The 24311-nt window shown below is 32.3% G+C and overlaps 1 protein-coding gene across 3 annotated transcripts in view; it reads right to left on the bottom strand.

Annotated features, from left to right (window-relative positions):
• Positions 1-525: 525 nt before the first annotated feature.
• Positions 526-24311, bottom strand: part of LOC139516026 (multiple epidermal growth factor-like domains protein 11) — a 271615-nt gene continuing 247829 nt past the window's right edge. For all 3 annotated transcript variants that reach the window (XM_071305834.1, XM_071305842.1, XM_071305849.1), the window contains 7 exons: positions 23859-23958; positions 21165-21238; positions 18666-18791; positions 17588-17698; positions 12666-12820; positions 4433-4568; positions 526-3864 (listed from right to left, as the gene is read on the bottom strand). In XM_071305834.1, coding sequence (XP_071161935.1) covers positions 3769-3864; positions 4433-4568; positions 12666-12820; positions 17588-17698; positions 18666-18791; positions 21165-21238; positions 23859-23958 — 798 coding nt within the window. In that variant the 3' untranslated portion in view covers positions 526-3768. The remainder of the gene's footprint in view (positions 3865-4432; positions 4569-12665; positions 12821-17587; positions 17699-18665; positions 18792-21164; positions 21239-23858; positions 23959-24311) is intronic.

The raw sequence follows: 24311 nt of genomic DNA, 5'->3' as shown, positions 1-24311 counted from the left end.
TATCAAACCCTATAGTTTTGTAACTGTGTCATATTACGGTACATTGAAATGTACTTGTTTTTAGTACGATGTCCATTATCACTGAACTAATACATATTTTATTTAGGGGCCAGCTAAAGCACGCCTCCGGGTGCAGATTTTCTCGCTGTATTGAGTAACAATTGGTAGTCTTCGTCTTCTAACTGCTCTTTAATCGGGGTGCTGTCCCTTTGACACATTCTTCATTTACATTCTCAATTTTACATCTGTTGTTTTTGGATTTCCTATCGTAAGTTTGTGTCCTCAATGGCTTCAACATCGTAATTTAGCCCTTTTATCAGTTTTCATCCGAACGTCACCGATGAGTGATTTGGAGACGACACGCATCATACGATTAATGATGTTGAGTTATAAATGTAATTTTTACACTCTTGGCTATTTATCGATCAATAGATCAATACTTACATTAATAGCTGATAAAAAAGAGAACTAATCGGTTTTAACAGGAGCAAATGCAAAAGTAAGAACAAAACTACGAGACGAAAATGAACGATATATCAATTTATTGATAAATTTTAGGCGACAATCTATCCATAACATAATGATAAAAGCAGCAGTTACAGAAAAAATATCTCGAATGTTACACAGCACTGTGATATAAAAAGTGTAGTGCACCGTAAAAACCGTATTATATCAATAATGGACCGGAAAATTTACACTGATATACATACATAGTCTGTCAATGAAATCTGAAGTTTAGTCTTTAAGTCGTGACTACAATCCCGTTACCTTTTCACGAATGTGATCTACCGAATTAGACTTATTACCGGGTTTGTACTAACATCAACAACACAAGGATTCCATAAGTGGAGCAGGATGTGCTTGCCCTTCCGGAGCACCTGAGATCACCCCTAGATTTTAGTGGGGTATATATTGCCTAGTCTTTAATTTTTAATGTTGTGTTTTGTGTTCTATTTTGTGTCTATTTGTCTTTTTGTCTTTTAGCGTTGTCAGTTTATTTTCGATTTATGAGTTAATGTCCTTTTAGACTCTTTTGGCCTTCTTTTTTTGAAGTAAAGTTATAAATTTAGTGGATACACCCTTTGATATTTACCGATCAAGAGATCAGTACTTGAATTAATTACAGCTGGTAAAAAAAATGAGAATGGAAAAATAAGAACGATGATAAATGATGAAAATGCATTAATGTAACGATCAATTATTAACTTTCGAACTCGCTCACTGGAACTTTCTACGTTTATCAATAAACTTCTTTTTACATACCAGAAGACCCAATCATTTCGCTTACAAATTAGTTTTTTTTACATTCATCAATAATTTCCCATTTATGATAATTCTCGGATGACATACTTTTGTCTCTGTATCTCTAAATGAAAACCAATAGTTCCAGCCTTCATGTTGTTCTTAGACTTAATCAGTAGATCTGAAATGTTACTGAGATTGTTTTGATAATATTCAAAGCTGACAATTAAAAAAAGAACATCCGTGCAATGGTAAAAACAGTGGTGTAATAAAAAGGGGATGTATACGCAAAATCCGATAAAACCGGTCCGAATGCAATTCTCAAACCACTATACCCACCTCCCTCAACCCTCATCCGGCCAAATCCGCCACTAATAAGATTTCTAAAAGATATATTGAATTAATAAATAAGATAAAATTAATCGAGATTAAAAGACTGGTCGAGACAAAATTATAAAATGACAAGACAAGGCATGATACCAATCCAGAATTAAGTTGAAATGGCTTAGTCTAGATTTCTATAACTGTAGAATAAACGAAGCCATAATTAATAATATAATAATTTAATATTAATAAAATACAAATAAAAAGTTGTTACTGCAAACTAATGATACTGGAACAGCAATATTCTAGTACTCTTGTATTGATTAAACATTACTTATGATTCTCCCTTTTAAATTTGTTCCTACATTCTAAGTGAGGTAAATGTACCATCATGTCACTAACGTTAAAAAAATCGAGTTTTAAGCAACCTCTAGTTGATCTCAAAACTTATAGACTTCATACCTTTACTTTCCCTCAATTTATTATGATTCATTGCAATCAAGGAACGAAGACTCTAGTAACAATCCTTAAATTGTTGTCCCAATTTGCTTCTTTTTTTTATACCAGTTACATTTGCCTGATAAAAAGTAAAATCACAAAAATATTTAAATTCCGAGGAAAATTCAAAACGGAAAGTCCCTAATCAAATGGCAAAATCCAACGACAAAATACATCAAACGATAAATTGACCCTAAACAATATAAAACTAGTCTTTTAGAGGCTCTCAAGTGCCTGTGTCGCTCACTTGTATTTACTGATGCTTTCGAAAAAAATCATGTAAAATAAGGTTAATCTTAATTAGTAATATTAGATAGTAGATATTATAATGTTATCTAATTAGATAATAACAAAAACTGTAAAATTTCAGTAAAATTACTTACTCAGGGGCAGCAACCCAAACGTTTGAAAATTACAGGGCAGATAAGTCTAAATTTGATGAACATTTTTGCTACCTGTAAGATTAGCTCTAAATGCTTTATTTTCAGAGATATAATCCAAAAAAACTTCATTTAACCCCTATCTTCTATGCCATGTCGGCATTGATGGTTGGGAGACGGGGTCACCGGATACATTTTTTACAACTAAATACCCTGATGATGATTGTAAACAGGTTTGGTTTAATTTGTCTCTGTAGTTTTAGGGGAGAAGATTTATGTAAAAGACTACAAACATTTCGAAAAATTGTTAAAAATTGACTTTCAAAGACAATAACGCCTTAAGGGGTCAATTGACATTCTGACTTATTTGTAGATCTTACTTTGCTGAGCAGTATTGCTGCTTACAGTTTATCTCTATCTATAATAATATTCCAGATAATAACCAAAAACTGCAAAATTTCCAAAAAAATACCAATTATGGTGCAGCAACCTAACAACAGGTTGTCTTATTTGTTTGAAAAATTCAGGGCAGATAAAATCGTGTTCTGATAACCAATTTTACCCCATATCAGATTTGCTCTAAATGCTTTTGTTTCAGAAATATAAGCCAAAATACATTTTACCACTATGTTCTATGTTTAGCCATGTCGGCTATCTTGGTTTGTGGGATCATCGGACACATTTTTTAAACTAGAAACCCTAATTATCATTGTGGTCAAGTTTGGTTAAATTTGTCCCAGTGGTTTCAGAGGAGAATTTTTTTTTTGTAAAAGTTAACGACGACGGATAACGACGGCGAAGACGCCAAGTGATGAGAAAAGCTCAACTGGCCCTTCAGTCCATGTGAGCTAAAACAGGGGCGAATGATATCAGAGGGACATTAAAAAGTATAATTTAAAGTGCATTGTGGTCAATCAAGGAATACTAAAGTTACCATTAGGAAACCATTTGTTTTATACACACGAAAGGACATGCAAGCAATTATTATACGCTCCGAATTTTGTTCGGGATAAAAAAACGACGTTTAATAAAATAGAGTCTAAATAAACTCAACACTAACAGAAGCTATAACAGCAAAATGAGTAAAAATAAAAAAAAACACGAATTTGAGTGATATTTGCTTGCAAGGGACATGAGTTTTGATACTCATATAAACAAATGGGTTTTAATACATAATAAGTGAAAAAGCTGTATGATCATATTAAGATTCTTAGAATATGATAGATAAGTAGCAAATGTCATTTGATGAAGAAAACATATACGAGTAAATCAGAGTGATAACTCTAAAAGTGTCAAGTGGTTTTTTTTCTCGAATCAAAACTTCTTATCTGTAAACCGACAGCAGATTTCCTGAGTTTGCATATACTGCCTGACTGCTAAGTAATTCCTTTAGAGCACAATAACAAAACTCAAATTGCTCCTAAAATAAAAAGGCAGAAAAGTTTGCTTTTTTTATTTCAAAAAACAAAGTAAGACTTAGTATTCATTTTAAGCATTTTCTTTATAAATTATTTGTTTTTCTTTTCCATATGTAATATTTTGTATTACCTTGACCCGGAAGTAATAACATAATTCAATAAAACGAAGATAATAGTTTCATTTTCTATTGATGAAACCTCGAAAATCATAACACAGCTTTGCGAAATGTTCATATTGATCAATTTCCTTGGGATTTTGTTCAGTTTTATTTTGACAGTTATTTTAGACACATTAACATCCGACTGAATGGTACCGGCATATTTCTACGTACGGTTTGAATATACGATCCTCGTTTGAGAGTATGTAGTAATTTCCAGATGTTTTTGTTTTTTTTACTTTATATCAACTAAATTGTCCCATGTACGAGTACCATATATTTTTTTCAATTTTGTGCAAAATAAATTAACCAAAGGCAATTATAAAACAACTTTTACCTTACTTTAACTAATAGATTCATAACCATAGGGAGTTATTCCTCATGATAGTTTTAGTATACTTTTAAAACTTACAATATTTGACAAAAATTGAGGCCGTCGAGTTTGAATTCGTCTTGCGACTTGTAAAATGTCAATTTCTTCATCTATTTCCATTTTCTCTAAAACTAAGTCCAAAGTGACATATATGCCACATCGCGTACAACCATCCCTAAATAAAAATATGGTTCATAATATTAATTTTAATTATTTCAGCAATACGATTTAAAAATAATAACAACGTGGTGATAGAGACAATTATCGATTTATCAATCAAAATGCTCCAAAAAATTGCTTCAGACTTTGATACACAGTCTATTTGTTCTATTTTTTCTCTGTACTTACTGAACATCCATAACTCTTATAAAAAAAGACTTTTTGGATCACAATGCAACTTTAAACCATTTGCTGAAACAATGGGATACTGCTTTGCAAATAGTAAATAAATACGTACTAACTTAAATGTATTTTATTTCGTTTGAAATAGGATTTTTCCCGTTTGCTATTTGTAGTTAATATTTACAGATGGGAACTAGTATAACTAGTTCGGATACTGGTTTTGTAACAGTATGTACTATTTATAAGTTTGACGTTAGGTGCAGGAGGCACGAGGAAAGTTTTGGCGGTTTTTATGGGTGGGGTTTAAAGGTACTATATAAAGTTTGGGATTTAAATGTATTAGTATCGAAGGTGCTCGCAGTTACGTCGGATTGAAGTTGGTCACATAGGTATATGTGCAGTTGCTGCTATGTTTATTGTACGTACAGGCGTTGGAGGCATTAGCCGGGGGAAAAGAAACGATGCGAAAGAGGAACATGTTTTCACATTACGGAGTTGAGTATAATGTTGACTTTATTTACATTCTGAAATCATGCCTGGAACGTATTATTAAGTTAGAAGCGAAAATCAATATATTTGTGTTCTTTTTTAAAAACCGTTTTACAGGTTTATGATTTTATTTTAAAATACTACAAAATTTGGTTATATACTGAACCATGTGAATCATGTTGAGTTCATTAATATAAAACAAAATAGCTTTTAAGCATGCAACTTTTATTTAAAAGTTGATAGATGAAATGCTCACTAAATATTAGTGTCCACTTTTTGTATAAATCTGATTACTGTTTCAGTACAAAGTTCAGGTAAAGAATTTGTAAGACTTGTACTAGATTTGAGACATGGAAACAACATATGTTTAAATCTTCTCGCAGTGAGATTATTTTGTCACAGAGAGTGATGCTAGTTACAGATGAGTTTGAAATGGTATGTATGAAATTTATTTTATTAGATCGCTGGGAGCGATGTGATTGGTTGCACAGTGTAGTGCACCATGGAATGTTGTCGCTGGGAGCGATGTGATTGGTTGCACAGTGTAGTGCACCATGGAATGTTGTCGCTGGGAGCGATGTGATTGGTTGCACAGTGTAGTGCACCATGGAAGGTTGTCGCTGGGAGCGATGTGATTGGTTGCACAGTGTAGTGCACCATGGAATGTTGTCGCTGGGAGCGATGATATTGGTTGCACAATGCACCATGGGATGTTGTATAAGTTTAATTAATATACAGAAAACAAAAGATTAAATATGAAGGCATTAACTTTTTGTACATTATTAAATATATGTATACAATTGATTTGAAGATGAGACTTGTAATAATCATCATGTGAACCATGTGGAGTTCATTAATATAAAAAAAAAAAAAAAAAAAAAAAAAAAAAATCAGTTTTTAAGCATGCAACTTTTATTTAAAAGTTGATAGATTAAATGCTCACTAAATATTACAGTGTCCACCTTTTGTATAAAATCTGATTACTGTTTCAGTACAAAGTTCAGGTAAAGAATTTGTAAGACATGTACTAGATTTGAGACATGGAAACAACATATGTTTAAATCTTCTCGCAGTGAGATGATTTTGTCACGAAGAGTGATACGAGTTACAGACGAGTTTGAAATGGTATGTATGAAATTTATTTTATTAGGTCGCTGGGAGCGATGTGATTGGTTGCACAGTGTAGTGCACCATGGAATGTTGTCGCTGGGAGCGATGTGATTGGTTGCACAGTGTAGTGCACCATGGAATGTTGTCGCTGGGAGCGATGTGATTGGTTGCACAGTGTAGTGCACCATGGAATGTTGTCGCTGGGAGCGATGTGATTGGTTGCACAATGCACCATGGGATGTTGTTAAATTAATATACAGAAAACAAAAGATTAAATATGAAGGCATTAACTTTTGTACATAATTAAATATATGTATACAATTGATTTGAAGATGAGACTTGTAATAATCATCAATTTTATATGTTTTTTCAATAAGTACCACAATTTTGATTTTATTTTATCAGCAGGTCGCATTTACTATAAAACGATCAGAGTTTTTGTACCATATTGGAGACCTTATGCATGTGCTAATTATTTCCCGGATGCCACAAAAATGCAGGTGTAGGTATAAAAAGTAGCCCGTTTTTATGTGAGATAAATCGGACAGTACCAAGAGTTCAACTTGAGAGTTTTTAAAACGGTAAGCAGTAATATTTTACAGTCCGTACACATGGTACATAACATATTGAGTGGAAAACTTTTTTAATTTAAAATCGATAATAAAAATGTAACATAGATAATAAGAAACCTTGTACAAAGTCAGAGCTTCAGACATAGCTGTAGACTTTGTTTTTTCTTGTTGTTGATATAATAGATATATTTATATTTTTACTAATTTAGAGGTGCACAAACAGATTTATAGGGACAAAAGTGTACAATCAAACATACTGCTCTTGAAATGTAAAAATGAGTACTTTTCTAACAAAATCCTAGAAATTGGACACGATCAAAAACAGCTGCACAAACTTACGAACCATCTTATGGGAAATAAAGCAGAAACTGTACTACCATCACATCAGGACGAACATGCACTATCCAATAGATTTGGTGAATTCTTTGTTGGGAAAATAGACACAATTCGAAACAACCTGAGTAATTCTAACAAAACATCAACAGAAGTTGACAATGCTCTTGAAGCCGATGTAAAATTCGACGGAAATCCGCTTACTTCGCTTTCACCAGCGTCAGCTGAAGAAGTTCGAAAGATCATCAAGAAAGCTCCGGTGAAGTCATGCGAACTCGACCCAATTCCTACTTACCTCTTAAAATCATGTCTCGACAGCTTACTTCCTATCATAACCAAGATAGTAAACACTTCAATGGCAGAATCCCACGTTCCTGCATTTTACAAGGAAGCGGTTTTAAGACCTTTGTTGAAAAAGCCCGGTCTTGACGCTGATGAGTTAAAAAACTATCGTCCCGTTTCGAACTTGCCTTTTACTTCAAAGATCTTGGAAAAGGTGAGTGAAACTCGGTTTGAACAGCATCTTGAAGCAAACTCACTTTTTGACAACATGCAGTCGGCATATCGTGCTTGTCATTCAACAGAAACGGCTCTACTACGGGTTCACCATGATATAGCATTGGCACTTGACAATATCTGTTGTGCGGTACTTGTTATGCTCGATCTATCCGCTGCATTCGACACTATCGATCATCCCATCCTGATCAATCGGTTAGAATACTCTTACGGCATAACTGGCTCAGCGCTGTCATGGATGATATCCTATCTTGAAAGTCGAACTCAACGTGTAGCAATTGGCTCTGTATTGTCAGATGTAATAAACATTAAATATGGCGTTCCGCAAGGTTCGGTATTGGGACCCCGATTGTATTGTATTTTTGCAAAACCGATCAGTGAAATATGTCGGCGACACAACTTTAGCTATCATGGGTATGCTGATGACACACAAGTTTACCTAGTTATCAAACCACTCGATAATTGGGACAACATATCTTCCCGTCTAGAGACTTGTTTAGCTGACATTAGTAAATGGATGTGCTTAAACATGCTGAAACTGAACCAAGACAAAACGGAACTAATCTTATTCTCACCAAAACATCGTGTAAAGGAATTTTCGAATTGTCATCTGTTATTTGATGGATCAATAGTAAGTAATGCATCTGTGGTAAAAAATCTTGGTGTTTATTTCGATAGAACATTAAGCATGGAAAAGCAGGTCAATGGCATCACGAAGTCGTGCTTCTTCCAAATAAGGAATATTGGTCGAATTCGGCAATATATCACTGAGGATGCCTGTAAAACTTTAGTCTGCTCGCTCGTCACGTCACGTCTAGACTACGGAAACGCTCTGCTTTATGGAGTAAATGCCAGCTTAGTCAATAAGTTACAGCGAGTACAGAATACGGCAGCCAGGCTCGTTAAACGTACAAAGAAACACAACCATATAACACCAGTTCTTGTGTCTCTTCATTGGATCCCGGTGCAGTACCGAATACAATATAAACTTATTTTGTATACTTTCAAAATCCTGCATGGCCTAGCGCCCGTCTATCTTGAGGAACTCATTAGCGCCTACCAACCATCAAGATCTCTTAGATCGGAAAATGCCATGCAGCTGATACAACCTCGTGTACGCACCAAAATCTATGGAGAAAGACGCTTCGACAAAGCTACTGCGAGCCTCTGGAACAATCTTCCTAACCATCTAAGACATGAACACTCAATCGAACTTTTTAAGAAAAATTTGAAAACCCATTATTTTAGACTCGCTTTTAGTGATTACATGTAACTTTTTTATACTGACTTGACTTTTTAACTTTGTTCTTTTCGTTGTAGTATAATATGTCTTTTAACTATGATAATTAATTTTTTTAACTTTTCTGTAGATTTTGTTTTTTTTTTTGTTTTTTTTTTATATGTGTTTCAAAATTTTATTTCATTCTTATTGCATTGATTGTTTTAATGTTTAACACCTTTTTTTTTTTTTTTTAACTGCATTGATTGTTTTATGTTAAGCGCTTAGAGTAATTTTTAATTAGATAATGCGCTATATAAATATTGTAAATAATAATAATAATAATAATATATGTTTAGATTTTTATGAATGCAACAATAGGATCACACAGTGTGATATGAAGTTGATGTATGTAGATCTGAGATGCATATATGTTTAGACTTTCATGAGCTATGTTGCGCAGTGTGACATGAAGGATCACAGTGTGATTAGAAGTTGATGTATGTAGATCTGAGATGCATATATGTTTAGACTTTCATGAGCTATGTTGCAGTGTGTAACATAAAGAATCACATAGTATGATTACAAGTTGATGTATATAGATATGAAATATGTATATATCTATAGAGTTTAATGTTTATCTGATTAAGATACAATTATACATGTATGTATGAAGTTTTGATTGTGTTCTTCTATTTACAGAATCAAGGAAAACAGTTTGAGAAATTATCCATCGATTCAAGATTTGCAAAACATTTGTCTGCATAACCATCTATTGCGGAAGCTTCCGGTTCAACATGTTCTATTTGACGTTCCGATTGTCGACTTGAAACTGATATTGGTCCAGTTTAGTGATTGAAGATTTATCTTCAATTAGCAATATCTCAAAAGACTTTTTATATCAGCATCTTATTCTGAACTGTTTCATTTCCTTTGTTTCGATGTTACTGCGAGCAACTAATCCTATATCTGTGTTTGTCTTGTTTATAGCCTATTGAATTAGAAATTAAATGCTTTAAATTCGGACGAGCAGGGCGAGGGAGAATTTAAATGTATTTTATTTCGTTTGAAATAGGATTTTTCCCGTTTGCTATTTGTAGTTAATATTTACAGATGGGAACTAGTATAACTAGTTCGGATACTGGTTTTGTAACAGTATGTACTATTTATAAGTTTGACGTTAGGTGCAGGAGGCACGAGGAAAGTTTTGGCGGTTTTTATGGGTGGGGTTTAAAGGTACTATATAAAGTTTGGGATTTAAATGTATTAGTATCGAAGGTGCTCGCAGTTACGTCGGATTGAAGTTGGTCACATAGGTATATGTGCAGTTGCTGCTATGTTTATTGTACGTACAGGCGTTGGAGGCATTAGCCGGGGGAAAAGAAACGATGCGAAAGAGGAACAATGTTATATGTCATGTGTTTATATAATGTTTCGATTGAAGAAATATGTACAATTCAGAAAAATAAAATATTGTATCGCAAGAGAAAATAAGATGTTACTGCGAGCAACTAATCCTATATCTGTGTTTGTCTTGTTTATAGCCTATTGAATTAGAAATTAAATGCTTTAAATTCGGACGAGCAGGGCGAGGGAGAATTTAAATAAGAGGAACGAGCAAATCAGTCAACTTACCACAGAGTAACACATTACAGATAATTTTAAGTATCAATAGTATAACGATTAATAGCTCTTCGATATGTATTTGTTGCAACTAGTGTAGTCAGAACTTCTTGCATGAGCTATTATTTTTATTGTCATATAGATTAACAAATATGTCAATTTTTGGCGAAATCCTAAGGGTCTTTCACTTTAAGAAATGATTACCCTAGCTGTATTTTGCAAATCCTTTAAGAATTTTTTTTGTTCGATTCTTTGTACTTGATTTGAAATTAAAACGTTGATTTGTTTTCAATCGAGCGACACTGATCTGTTTTTGTTTTTTTTAGATAGAATGCGTGTTTGACGCACAATATTATCACCCTGGGTGGTGTTCTCGAAGCTATCTTAAAATTAGGACGTGTCCTAAGACCATCTTATGACAAGGCCTGGTCCTAAGTCGTGTTCTCGAAGCTCTCTTAACTTGAGATATATCACATTTTTCGTCCTAATTTTAAGACACCTAATTCGGTGTCTTAAGATCATCATACCTTCATCCTAACTTTGGGCATTCTTTTTTCTCATTTTTTAGTGAAGATGAACATGAAATGAAACGCACCATCGGTTATTAATTCGTTCATTAAGAAATTGTGCATGATTTTAAACTTTGAACTTCGTGTTTTACGATACGATGACACTACGAAATCAATAACCTCATTTAAAAAAAAAATAATTCCAGTTTAAATCACAATCCTTTTTGATATTATTTTACAATTACATTTGAAATCATGCATTTTATATTAAAAACATGTAATTATAAAATTTCGAAAACAATTTATTTATTGGTTTCGTCTTTGATAAATTTTTGATTTAAACTTAACTTAAACTATTTATAATTTCGCACATAGGATATGTTTAGGACGTCCTATTATAAGATGCGTCTGAGATAGCTTCGAGACACAACTTAAGAGTGTCCTAAGTTGATCCTAAGTCCATCCTAAAATTGGTCTTATCTATGACTTAGGAACAATCTTATGATACTTTCGAGAACACCACCCCTGGTTTTTTTTCTTAAAGTTGCGCACGTTCTTCAATCGGAATAAACGATATTACTTGAATTTGTTTGCGGATGCAGATAATTCCATTTGTAAGTAAAATTGGTTACACGATTTCAATAGATACATATCCATACAGTAACTCGAACCATCTTATCATGTAAATTGCAACGAGTCGTGATAGCGTACGCAAACAAAGAATAACGAGTTACTCTAGGATACGCGAAAGAACTGTTAGTGTTACTCTAGGGAACATGTTTGATAAAACTGTTACATATTCATCTAGCGATGTGTAATAAAATTCCTATATGACCTGAACGTCTTACTCTTGAAAATTATATTATAAGTTGGCGTGAATGAAATTGTCAATTTAGGTCAATCTATGGGTGAGTATTAATGTTAAATATTTATATTCTGTTCTGTTGAAATTTTTTAATAAGAAGACACACTTTGGATTAAGACATTAAACTTTACTTAACATCATTACCTAGCAAATGTGGCACATTCACAGTGACTAATTATCTATATTGGAGTGAAGATGCATGAGAGGATTAATGATTTCAAATTAAAGTGTGTTCGATTTCTTATCCCAGGCATAGATAACCTAAGCCTTATTCGGTAGAACATTTTGGAATTTAAGGTCATCAATGCTCATCATTTTTGTACGTGTTTGCTTTTATAACTATTTTGATCTGAGAGTCACTAATGAGTCTTATGTACGAACCGGGCGTCTGGCTTTTTAAGTTATAAGCCTGGTACCTTTTATTACTATTTGAGACATTTTACATAGTTGCACGACCAATACATTCAAACAACACCAGTCTAGGCGAAATATTTTGAAATGAAAACGTACTGAGCTTAAATATTAACAACGAGTTTGTCGATATTGGTATTGACTTTGCACTTATTTCTTTATTTATATAGTTTATTCAGGTGCATTGGTTTGTTTGTATTCTTACACATTCCCATTTCAAAATAGTATTCGAATTTATTAGTGTCTTTGATATGTATTATAGTTTATATTTTGTATTAAAAACCTGCAAATGACGATTTTGGATTCATTATCTTCACGTGTAGTCCTGGAAATCTCTTCCGTGAAATCAATCATAGTCTTTGTTGAGTTTGGTATCATGTTAGTATCTTCCCAGTCGTTATAAACAAAAACAGTAATAGGTCTTTCTTCTTTCTTGTTCTACAACATATTTTGAAATATAAAAATCCACACATAAATGAGGCCTTTAAAACCACCTACCATACAACCACTCAGCTAAATGCAATTGTTTCGTAATTAAAGTGTAGTGAAACTATGAATATATGTTGGACTCTTTATGGTGGGTTCCAAATATATGACAGATTCCTAACCTACGGTAAAGGTGACGTCATGCCATCCCAAAACTATGGCAGATTTTTTACAATCCTAATTTATGGCAAGTTTTGTAATTTCCTAATACATGGCGGATTTTTGTTGTTTCCAAATCTATGGCAGATATTGTGCAAATGGAAAACAATGCAGTACTTTTTCGATCAATGACTTGTCTCAAACAAGTGGAAATATACGACAATGGAGGATGTTTATAAATATTTGTGAAATATTGTGCCCGTAAAAATAAATATTTTCTAATCTGTGCATGATAGAATCATATTCAAAACAGTGTAGCTGTGGCCATTGATTGACGACCTTAAATTATCCCATTGACTGGGGCAGATTATGTGAACGTGTGTCTGTAACGACCGCTGCTCACTATGTACTTGTTAAAGACACTTAAACTGTGGGGTCACAAAAGGTTCTCAACACCTAAATGAAGAAATTAGAAAAACTAATCAGGAATAACACGATGTTTTGATTTATATCAATAATGTAAATCAAAACATAGAGTTATTCCTAATAAACTTTTCGAATATTTTAATATCAAAGGAGTTAAGAACCTTTGGTGACCCCACAGTTTAAATTCTATAATAAGTAAGTAGTGAGCAGTTGTCGTTACAGACACACGTTCACTTAATCTGTCCCAGTCAATGGGATAATTTAAGGTCGTCAATCAATGGCCACAGCTACACTGTTTTGAATATGATTCTACTTGTTTAACACATTTATTAAACCAACTAGTACTAAGCAGTTTTATACATAAAAAAAAACAGTTTTAATTTTCAAATTATATTTAATTCACCGTTAATCCATCTTTCTCTTATTTGATGACGATTCAAATAAAATTGTTATCCGGTAACATTTTTTTTCACTTTATAAATTTTGGCAGACGTAGACGCTAAAATATTTACTATATCTCTTTTTCTAACATATACAGTACTGAATATCGTTGGATTCGCGCTGTACATCACATTTTGTCCCTCTTCCGGATAATAATTCACATCTTCCTTTAAACCATCCGCAATGAGTTGTAGAGGGAAATACCTCCATCTGAAATTGTGTTCAAATCCATGGGTTCCGCCTTCGTTAACCATGACGACGATGTAGCCTAACAGCATGAAAACTAGTAGAACAAAAAATGAGTTTTGAACATCGGTATACTGCTGTTGCCTTTATTTAATACCCGTTATGGTGCTATTCGATTGTGACGTTATATATTACTCATTTACCCGGAAAATTACGCAATATCAAGATCTGCCATAGATTTGGGGAAACAAAAATCAGCCACAGATTTGAGTTGTTTGGCATTTGTAACGTCACATTTGCCATAGATTATGAATCTGCCATAGATTTAGAACCCGCTATAGATTTGAATCCTAAATATATATTAGTAATTCAAGTCTTTAATTTAATAGATATGCGGTTTTAAAATCAACATTAAGAGAAAACTGTAGGCTACATTTCCTTGTTCAGTGAATCTCGATATCTGTGTTATAACACTCATTTGACATTCAATAATGACATATTACAAAAAATTCACATCAATGTGTATATATGTATTCAGTTTTGGATTGATGTGACAAAAAAATCAATTCGTATTTCCATTAAACCAAAGCTTCATCCTGGTGGACGAAGGGATAGACCGAAGAACTGACTAGAAATAAAAAACACGTATAAAAGTAAAAGTCTAGTATCTGTAATAAGTGGTTTTAACTTATTTTGACATCTTACAGTGCTGATTTGTCGATCTTTAACGACTGATCATTTTTCTGTTAGGATTTTCCTCTTTTTATCAAAGCTTTCGAGATTACAACATAAAAGCAATATTGGTATTAATGCTTTGAAAGAGGCTATCAAATTAACGCTAACAGATTTGATCCAAACTCTTAAATTTTGTAAATAATAAATCGTACTTCGGAAATGTAATATTTCAATAGAAAATCAATACATAATTATTAATAATTATCCCCATATCGTGGTAAGAGTATACTATGTCTATCAGCTTATCGATATTGCCCATGAACAATGAGGATTGTCAATTTCCCTGTAATTATAATGAATAATAGGCCATGTTTTTTTATTGACTGTTCATGACGTCTTAAAAATAAATCCATTGGATATTGGATGTGTACGGATTAATAGTTTAGTCTTAGATGCATGATTTATTTTTTAGTGGTCAGTGGATTTGAACTAGCTGTCAGTAACCGCGAGTACTTTCAGATATGTACTTAGTGTCTTTTTGTTGTTGGGATTTAAGTACCCTGCTACGTCCACTTTGTGTAGCATTTGCATTTTTAGCCATTTGAAGAGTTGAGGCTTTTTCGTCTAATTTTTGTAGTTCTTGCTTATGTTGTACTGTTACACCACTGTCCAAGGTTAGGGGGAGAGTTAGAATCCCGCTTACATGTTTAACCCTGCCACATTCTGTAAGTATGTGCCTGTCCTAATTCCGGAGACTGTAATTCAGTGGGTGTAGTTTATTTCTGTGTTACACATGTAGTTTTTTGTTCATTATTTGTTCATGAATTATGCCGTTAGTTTTATGGTTTGAATTGTTTACATTGTCATTTCTGGGCCTTTTATAACTGACTATGCGGTATGTGCTTTGCTCATTTTGAAGGCCGTATGGTGACCTATAATTGTTTATTTCTGTATCATTTTGTATCGTGTGAAGTTGTCTCATTGACAATCATACCACATATTCTTATATAAATTAACAGAAAGATAAGCACAGTGATAAATAGACAAGTGCACTTATTTTGGTTTAGTTCGGTTTGATCTGATTGTAGAGAGAAAAACATAAATTAAATTTAGATGAACTACTCATAATTGCAGAAGACTAATTATGTTTTTGTGGGGTTCGTGTTGTTTATTCTTTAGTTTTCGATGTCGTATTATGTGTACTTTTGTTTGTCTTTTTCATTTTTAGCCATGACGTTGTCAGTTTATTTTCGATTTATGAGTTTGACTGTCCCTTTGGTATCTTTCGTCACTCTTTTACAACCAATTACCTAGTTCAATCTTTCCTTGTTTCAATTCTTTGTTGAAATTCCTTTTATTCACTTCACATGCACATGCAAAAGTCATCTCCAACCAAGGATGAAATTATAGGTTTCATGCATTAAGACTTAGATAATGTCGAATTATTGTCATGCAACACAATGTTATATCAGCATCGATTTGACCCTTTTTAAACAAAATTATTTTTTTATAAGAATGTCCCATACAAAACAATATTCCTATATGTATGTATGTACTACTTGCATTTTATCTCATTAAACAAATTTCCTTTATGTCGACCAAATAAGTTGGTAGGAAGATAAGATAATGTTTGCGGTGTATATCAATTATAGAGCAATCCAACGACATAAATGACAGAAAGACATCAATAGATCAGTGTACTAATGTCAACATTCGACAGGTGTGAATATACTGTGTATACTGTGTTAAGATCTAAAAACAGCTGTTTCTAAAAACTCCATAACGATATAACTAAAGATGAACTTACAACAATAAGGGTGTGCAGTATCATTGACAATCAACTATATACCAGAATTCAAATAAAGTGAATGTGATAAATTATTAGCAACCATACGACCTTCACCAATAAGAAAAGTAAAAGTAAATTCCGTATAGTCTGCCGTAAAAGACTCCGACAAGAAAAAATGAAGCATTTCTAATGAGTTAACTAACGGCATACACAGCTACTTTTGCATAGGTACTTTTTCTGTACCAAAAATCTGTAGTACTGGAAATCTACTTTTAATATTCAGTACTATTTTGTTATATATTAAGGTACCTGTGTTTTGCCGTACTTAATTTGTACTTGAAATTAAAGTACTACAGATTTATGGTTGCACGGCTACATTTTCAGCATATTGATTGTTTGTCTTTTTCAAATCTCATAAAGTTATGATAATCAAACAAGAAAGACTGTGATCAATGTTGGTATTAATTTTGTATAAATATTTTAAGTATAAATCAAGTACTGGAAAATACAAGTACTTAAATATTACAGTACAGACATAGTACTAAATATTAAAAGTAAATTTACAGTACTTAAGATTTTAAGTACAGAAATAGTGCCTATGCAAAAGTAGCTGTGTAGTCATCAGAAAACAAATTACGAGAAACAGATATGACATACATAAACCAACAATTATAACTGAATTGTGCGTTTCTGAATTCGGACAGGAACATACAGAATGTTGCGGGGTTGGACATGTTTGTAAGTGCTCAACCCTCCCATAACATAGGAACAGCACAGCATAAGAACAAACAAAACAATTCCATTGTAATTAGCTTTACTCAAAAGATAGGTAGGAGGAAACCAACTTATATAAAAAAAATGCCGAACTTTTAAAATGTTTGTATTTGTTTGCCATTGCTTTAAGGTCAGTAGAAAATGTGTAATGCATATAAGGACGATCGAAATTTGAAGTGACGTGTAAATTATACCTTTTTGTTCAATGGTGTTTGACTTCTTCATTTTTATCAATGATGTAAAACATCATATACAATCTCTTGAAATCTACTGAAGCTCACTCATATTATAAAATTATTATCAAAACAATAACAATAGCTTAAATCTACCTTGTGTCTTAGTGAAATTGTAACTTTATCTTGAAGAGCATTTGACGAAATTCTGCTTATGATGAAATTATCGTTGCTGAATCTGTGGGAAGTACTACTCGGTATGACATCCTTGAAAAGACAATAGAAACATAACGAGTATGGTTGACGTAATAATTGATCTAGGTTACAAACAGTTTGATAAATTCTGTCGAATTATATATGTGCGTTCATATTTGCGGTATGTTTCCCTTTTTGATAACTATCGTGGTGTAATGCATGGTGATCCCTCAATGTCCTTATGTTTCTAAGTCTTAAATTACATTATTTAAGAAGATTTCATTGACATAGACGAAACAGTTTTTTCTCTGATTTATTTTCAGATAATACTGTTTTAGTTTTAAAATAAAACAACTGTTCTTCAACACTAACTTGATAGCCTTTGCTATACTGTAATACATTGAAAAGTAAAGTACATAAAAATAAAACCAAGGTTTGGAATTAATTATTGGATAAAGACCAAAGATCTAAAAGTTGTTGAGACCCTGTAGACCTGGGATTATTTTGTTCACTACAAATGAAAAATTAATACATAGTAAAAAAGGTTTTTCTGCGCAAGGATCTAGAGCCGTGTCATCTCTTGTGAGTATGTTGGTTTTGTACTGCACCATTTTGGGATCTCTATTTGATGTTCGGTTGAATTTTGTATGATTAAAATTATAGTATAATATGTATGTGTCTTTCTATGTTGTTACACTTAATTTTCATACCAATTCAGCGTGGTCATTTCAATGAAAACCTCTTACTATATCGAAGAAATATGTTTAGATAAAGAGTGCCTAATTTGTTCGTAGAATAAAGAAAAATTCATCCTTCTCAAAAATATGTATAATGTTTACAAACTTGAATACGAAATGACATGGGTAAATCCCATTGCAAAATCGAAAAACATATTTTATATGAAATCTACCTTACGACAGATTCGTCATGAACTTATGTTTATACTGAGGGAAATTTAAGTATATTAGTGTATTCATAGTTTAATCTTAAAGTCAATTGTGCTTTTTTTTTCTTTTTCTTTTAAGTATTTATAGTTTACCTCAGATAACTCATCTAAAATAACTATGGTTCTGCAATCATTGTCATATACCAGGGACCATAAATCACCAATAGTATTTTGTAATGGGTACTGTGTTACAAAAATATTTCTTCCCTCTCTGAAACTCTACAAAAAAATTTTATGATTGAAGTGTTCATTACAAAGATTATGATTGAAGGCAGTTTTACGTTTCCAACTAAAATCGGGAAGCAGGAATGCTATCTGGCAATAATGAATTATTTTGAGTCTGTCCTATAAAGGAACAAATTAATGAAACATATGTCCTCCTAAATCTTTATACTAATACAGAGGTTGATGTTTCTTTTAATTAACGTAATTCAGTATATATCATACTATAGGGTGTAAAATTGCTAATAAGCACCAAAAAAAATTATTTTGTCGGTACTATCTTAAGAAATTTCGACATCCAATTGTCTAAGCATACCAACAACCAAAGAATTCTTAAAAGTGAAACCACCTCTTAAATTCCTGGGTTTTAATTTAACAATTACAATTTAACGTTGCGTCGTTTGTTTTCTCTTATTTTTGAGTGTACATTGACATTGCGAAAAAACGTGTCACAGTACTTGTCTATCCCAAATTCATGTATTTGGTTTTGATGTTATACTTGTTATTCTGGTGGGATTTTGTCTGATGCTTGGTTCGTTTCTGTGTGTGTTAGTTACATTGTAGTGTTGTGTCGTTGTTCTCCTCTTATATTTATGCGTTTCCCTCAGTTTTAGTTTGTTACCCCGATTTTGTATTTTGTCCATGGATTTATGAGTTTGAACAGCGGTATACTACTGTTGCCTTTATTTAAGTATGAACGCCAAACATGCGTTCCATCTAGTTCAAAAGAGCATTCTCTTTTTTTTCTAAGTCTTCAATATAGTGAAGCCATTAGTCAATATTGATTAGCAGAACAGACTATCACCTCATTTTTTTAATCTGTACAGTTTAAAAACATCATAATTTACATTTATGTATGATAGTGTATTTGAAGTGATGACTTCTGTCTACAAATAAGGAGATGGAGTTCACATTGCAATGAGACAACCATCAATCCGAGGTCAAATGACATGAATATAAGAATCTTCGTTCAGCGAACAAAATATTCAACAAAACTTAGTAAAAATGAATTTCTCATGTTTTGTTGTCCCAGAAATTTTTAATCTTAAATGTGGGAATGAAAGACACACAAAACGTACGCTTCGAGTTATATGAATAATTCACTCTGGTCCGTGGACTAGACAAGGTTAGTAGAAACTTGTCCTTTTATTTTAACTTTAATAGGAAGAAAACATTTCTAGGTAAGGACAACTACACACGTGATGACAGTTTATATGTATATATTTGTATAGATTCAATCAAAACAAATAGGTAAGTTTCTTATATAAATTAGTGCCCGAGGTATCATTAGCCCAAATTAAATTATAAATTATCCTTAAAAAAACACCAAAGCATCTTAAGAAACTAAGGTTTCAACTACCGGTATATCCGCCAAAATTGAACTTTGAAATATGAAAAGTTGTCTCATTGGCACTCATACCATATATCTTCTTACACATATATTGTTTGTTGGTTTTTTTTTGTCATATAGCTCTTCAAACTGCTATGTTAAATGATGCTCGGTGCTCTGTTTCAAATAAAAAGCTTTTTAAAAGACTTTTTTAAATCGATAGTATATAAATAACTGAACTTGAAAAATGGAAAAAAAGGAAGGTATGTGTTCTTGTATTTGAGAGATAAGCAATTGAAATTACGGTGGAATAGGATTCTCCTTTTTTTTTGTTTCAATTAAGATTAGTATTAATTTATTCAAAAGCTATAAAACAATAATTAGGATTTGATGACTTTTTAACTATATGTAATTCAAAATATGCAAATATGAAAATAAATATAAGGATCAAACGGGGAATATTTATAATTGACAGAAAGTCAATAAAAATAGAGATCATCCTTACATATTTTACTTGCATTTATCGTTTTTTGTATAAATGAACACATTATAATATTCGTTAGGGGATAGTCTATGAACACTGAAATAGGAAATTTCAATGCAACATCATGTGTAACGTTCATTTTTGTAAGGCAACATCCCCAATTTTCATGGCAACAATTCACAACTGATGCTATTTAAACGTACGCGCAAGCGCAGACGACGTATGTCATAATTCCAATGTATGTTAAATCATTATTTTCTATAAGTTTCATTAGAATGGAGATAACTATATTTTAATCTAAGCTCCGACGGCACCAATTTGTGATTTGATGGGAGCAAATACTCGTTTTCTGACGCGTCGCCTGTAAACTTAATTTGCGACCATCATATCATCAAGTGATGCCGTTGGAGAAACATACTATACAGTCATCTCCTAAATTTTTCAACTATGTAGCTACCTATGATTCTTCCCACTTAAGTGTTGTGTCATTTACCAAAAGAAAAGTATAAATCTGTTGTACAGTGGTATTAACATTAACTTTTAAGCGTAAACTTACTTGTATCTTCACAGCATTTATGTAATCATTACTAGATCTCCCATACGACATCAAATATGGCCTGTAATCATCATCTTTGAAAAATATAAACACATGTGTATCAAAGTGAATACAGGAGATTGAGTACTATGATCATACCAACGACATGCAGAAATAAAGAATTTCAAACAATAGTTTTGTTCACATGTAAAAGATATATAGAGTTTGTTTCTAATTGCCAAAGATCGAACAGTGGCTTATAGCTGCTTACGGCCATATCTTAATAGCTTTGATAGTTAATTGTCATATTGGCAATAAGAAAAAAAGGACATGGCGTTTTTTGAGAATTCCCTGATTCCTCAACGTTATGCTCATACTCTGATGATGTTTTACAACGTCTGAGTAGTTGCAACATGCTCTTGAATACCGAAAATTTGGAAAATTGACATCCTATATGCAGATGAAATTGATTCATTACTACTAAGGTGTAGGGAATTGATACTTTCATAATTAAAATCGTCTCGTTTGTCATAGATTCTAGTACTGAGATGGCCGTGTATGTCAAATTCGAGATAAAAGTCTATGAGGCGAAGGAAGCCGTGTCTGTTTATTTTGTTCTGGATCTGTGGGAAAGATTAATGGAACACAATCAGATAATTTTGGATTGTTAATGGAAAGAACATCATCAATATATATGAATGGACAATTAAATGACCTGGGGCCTGGTTTTCGAAATTGTCATAAGATATGTCATAAGATATATCTTAGGACATATTTTATGATCATCTTATGACTATCATATGATATGTCATAGGATGTAAATCAAAGCTGTCTAAGAGAGTCATAGCTATGATGCTCTTATGACTGTCATAAGTGAACTTTATTTTCTATTATTTTAAACTGAGACTACCATATGTGTTATAGTAGTCTCAGTTTTAAATAATGTTTAAAAAGTATAAAATATAAGAATGAAAATGAAAAGTATGAACATATTAGTTATTACTATTCTTAATATTTACGAATATTTTATTTTTTTTTCATTATAATAAACCTGAAATTTTATACAAAAAGGAATTGAAATATGAGTTGATAATTTGTTTAAATTTAGTTTGTAATATATGTTTAATCTTGAACTTCGCTTTCGTGTATCATCATACATGCATTGTTATTTAAGTGTGAATACTATTTAGATTCGGTACATCGAGTACCCGCTTAACAAAATGCCCGTGCACATCCGTGAATATAGTACTATTAAATATACTAGGAACGAAATAATATGCATATCTATTGTACAAAACCATAAGTTAGAAAAAAAATTCCAAATTGTATGTAGCAGGAGATTCAAATTTAAATTCACACAGTAATAAAATCTTTACTATTTAGCTAACCGAGAAACACAACAAATATTTTTATTACAATTAATATGAAATTATGCCAAAAAAGTCATGAAAAGTAATTAAAATTTTAGTTGACAATCATAAGACCATCATAAGTCATGTCGCGAGGGGTCTTAAGTTTACGACAAAAGTTATGACAAATCGTAACTTAGGACACTTTCGAAAACATATCTTACGACTACGACATGTCCTAAGACCATCATAAGACATGTCTTAGTCATAAGATACTTTCGAAAACCAGGCCCCTGGCTTCTATGATCTTATTGGTTTTGACAAGTGTCTGTAGGAACTCCTATTCATATGCAGATACATGTAAGAAGAGGTCGGCAAATAGAAACACACAGTTCGTTCCAATAGGAATGCCGACAGTTTGTCAAAAAATCTTCCTCCAATATCAACAAATATGTTGTCAATTAGTGACTCCAATAAACTAATCACTTGTTCACTATTAAAAAAACATGCTGTGTGGTTAAAAAAAAAGGTATCCCAAGTAATAAATATATAGCGTATGCTACCATTTTTATGTTGAAAAGCAATGTGGGTTACTTTTATTTCAGACGATTTTTCAACTTCACATGGAAAAAAGTGGTAAACCGAGTTGACAAATCAAAAGTTTTGATAGAACTTTGAAGATCGAGATAAAGAATTATCCAGACGTTCTTTAGATTTTTTTTATAATCCACCTATGGTTAATAACACTTCGTAACCTTTCACTTGTATGACAGTCGATAAACGTTCCATTACTTTTACAATGATGTCTGAACAAAACAAACCCTTTTGACCCTTTTTAGATTGTTGTTCGGTGTGAGCCAAGGCTCCGTGTTGAAGGCCGTACATTGAACTATAATGGTTTACTTTTATAAATTGTTATTTGGATGTAAAGTTGTCTCATTGGCACTCATACCACATCTTCCCATATCTATAAACAGAAAAAACAAGCAAAAATGTCAAAAAGTTTGGGTACAACAGTCAGTACTTTTTACGATTTTTTAAAAAAATCACTATAAAAAGCAAATATATCAACAAGAACGTCATGTTTCATTTGTGAAGTTGATACGGGATACTTATCGATAAGGTCTTGGTATCTTTCGATGATTTTGTTCGCCTCATCAACTTTCAGCTCAGACACTGGTTATCTTTTGTTTTAAGTCTGAGTAGTAGCTGCAAACTCTTGAATTCATAATGCGTTCGGAAATAATGTATATCCCATATGCGGGTGAAGTTGGTATATTGCTACTACGGTGATAACAAAATAAATATACATATAGACGGATCACGTAAGAATTAAAACATCAAGATAGTGTTTAAAAAAACTCACGAGGTAAAAGATTTTGAACTGCATTTTTTGGAACATTTTCCTTTAGTTTGCCTGCTTGGAATTTATTAGCATCAATTACAGGTTTTAAGTTCTGTAATTTCTGAAAAGAAAAAAAATTATGCAAGAACCATGATTCTACCAAGTGTAATAAAATTATCAAATGATTTTATATTGAGATGAACTTAACATACAGCTTATTATTCATAAAACTTTTTGAATGACGATTTGAAAATGTTTTCTTATCTAAAAAGTGTAAACCGTTGTTCTCAGTTTTGAAAAAAATAGTTGAATTTGAGCCATAATTGAAATCATAATATACAAGGTAAACATTTGTGCTTGTCATAGATTCATACAAAAAAAATATTACCGATAGACGTTGATATTTGTGTTTTGTGAATTAACGAATTATAATTTTTACTGCTGATCAAACTACAGATGTTTATGCTTGACTCA

This window comes from Mytilus edulis, chromosome 1, assembly GCF_963676685.1.
Source record: "Mytilus edulis chromosome 1, xbMytEdul2.2, whole genome shotgun sequence".
NCBI lineage: Eukaryota > Metazoa > Mollusca > Bivalvia > Mytilida > Mytilidae > Mytilus > Mytilus edulis.
This window is presented reverse-complemented; position numbering and strand designations above follow the sequence as displayed.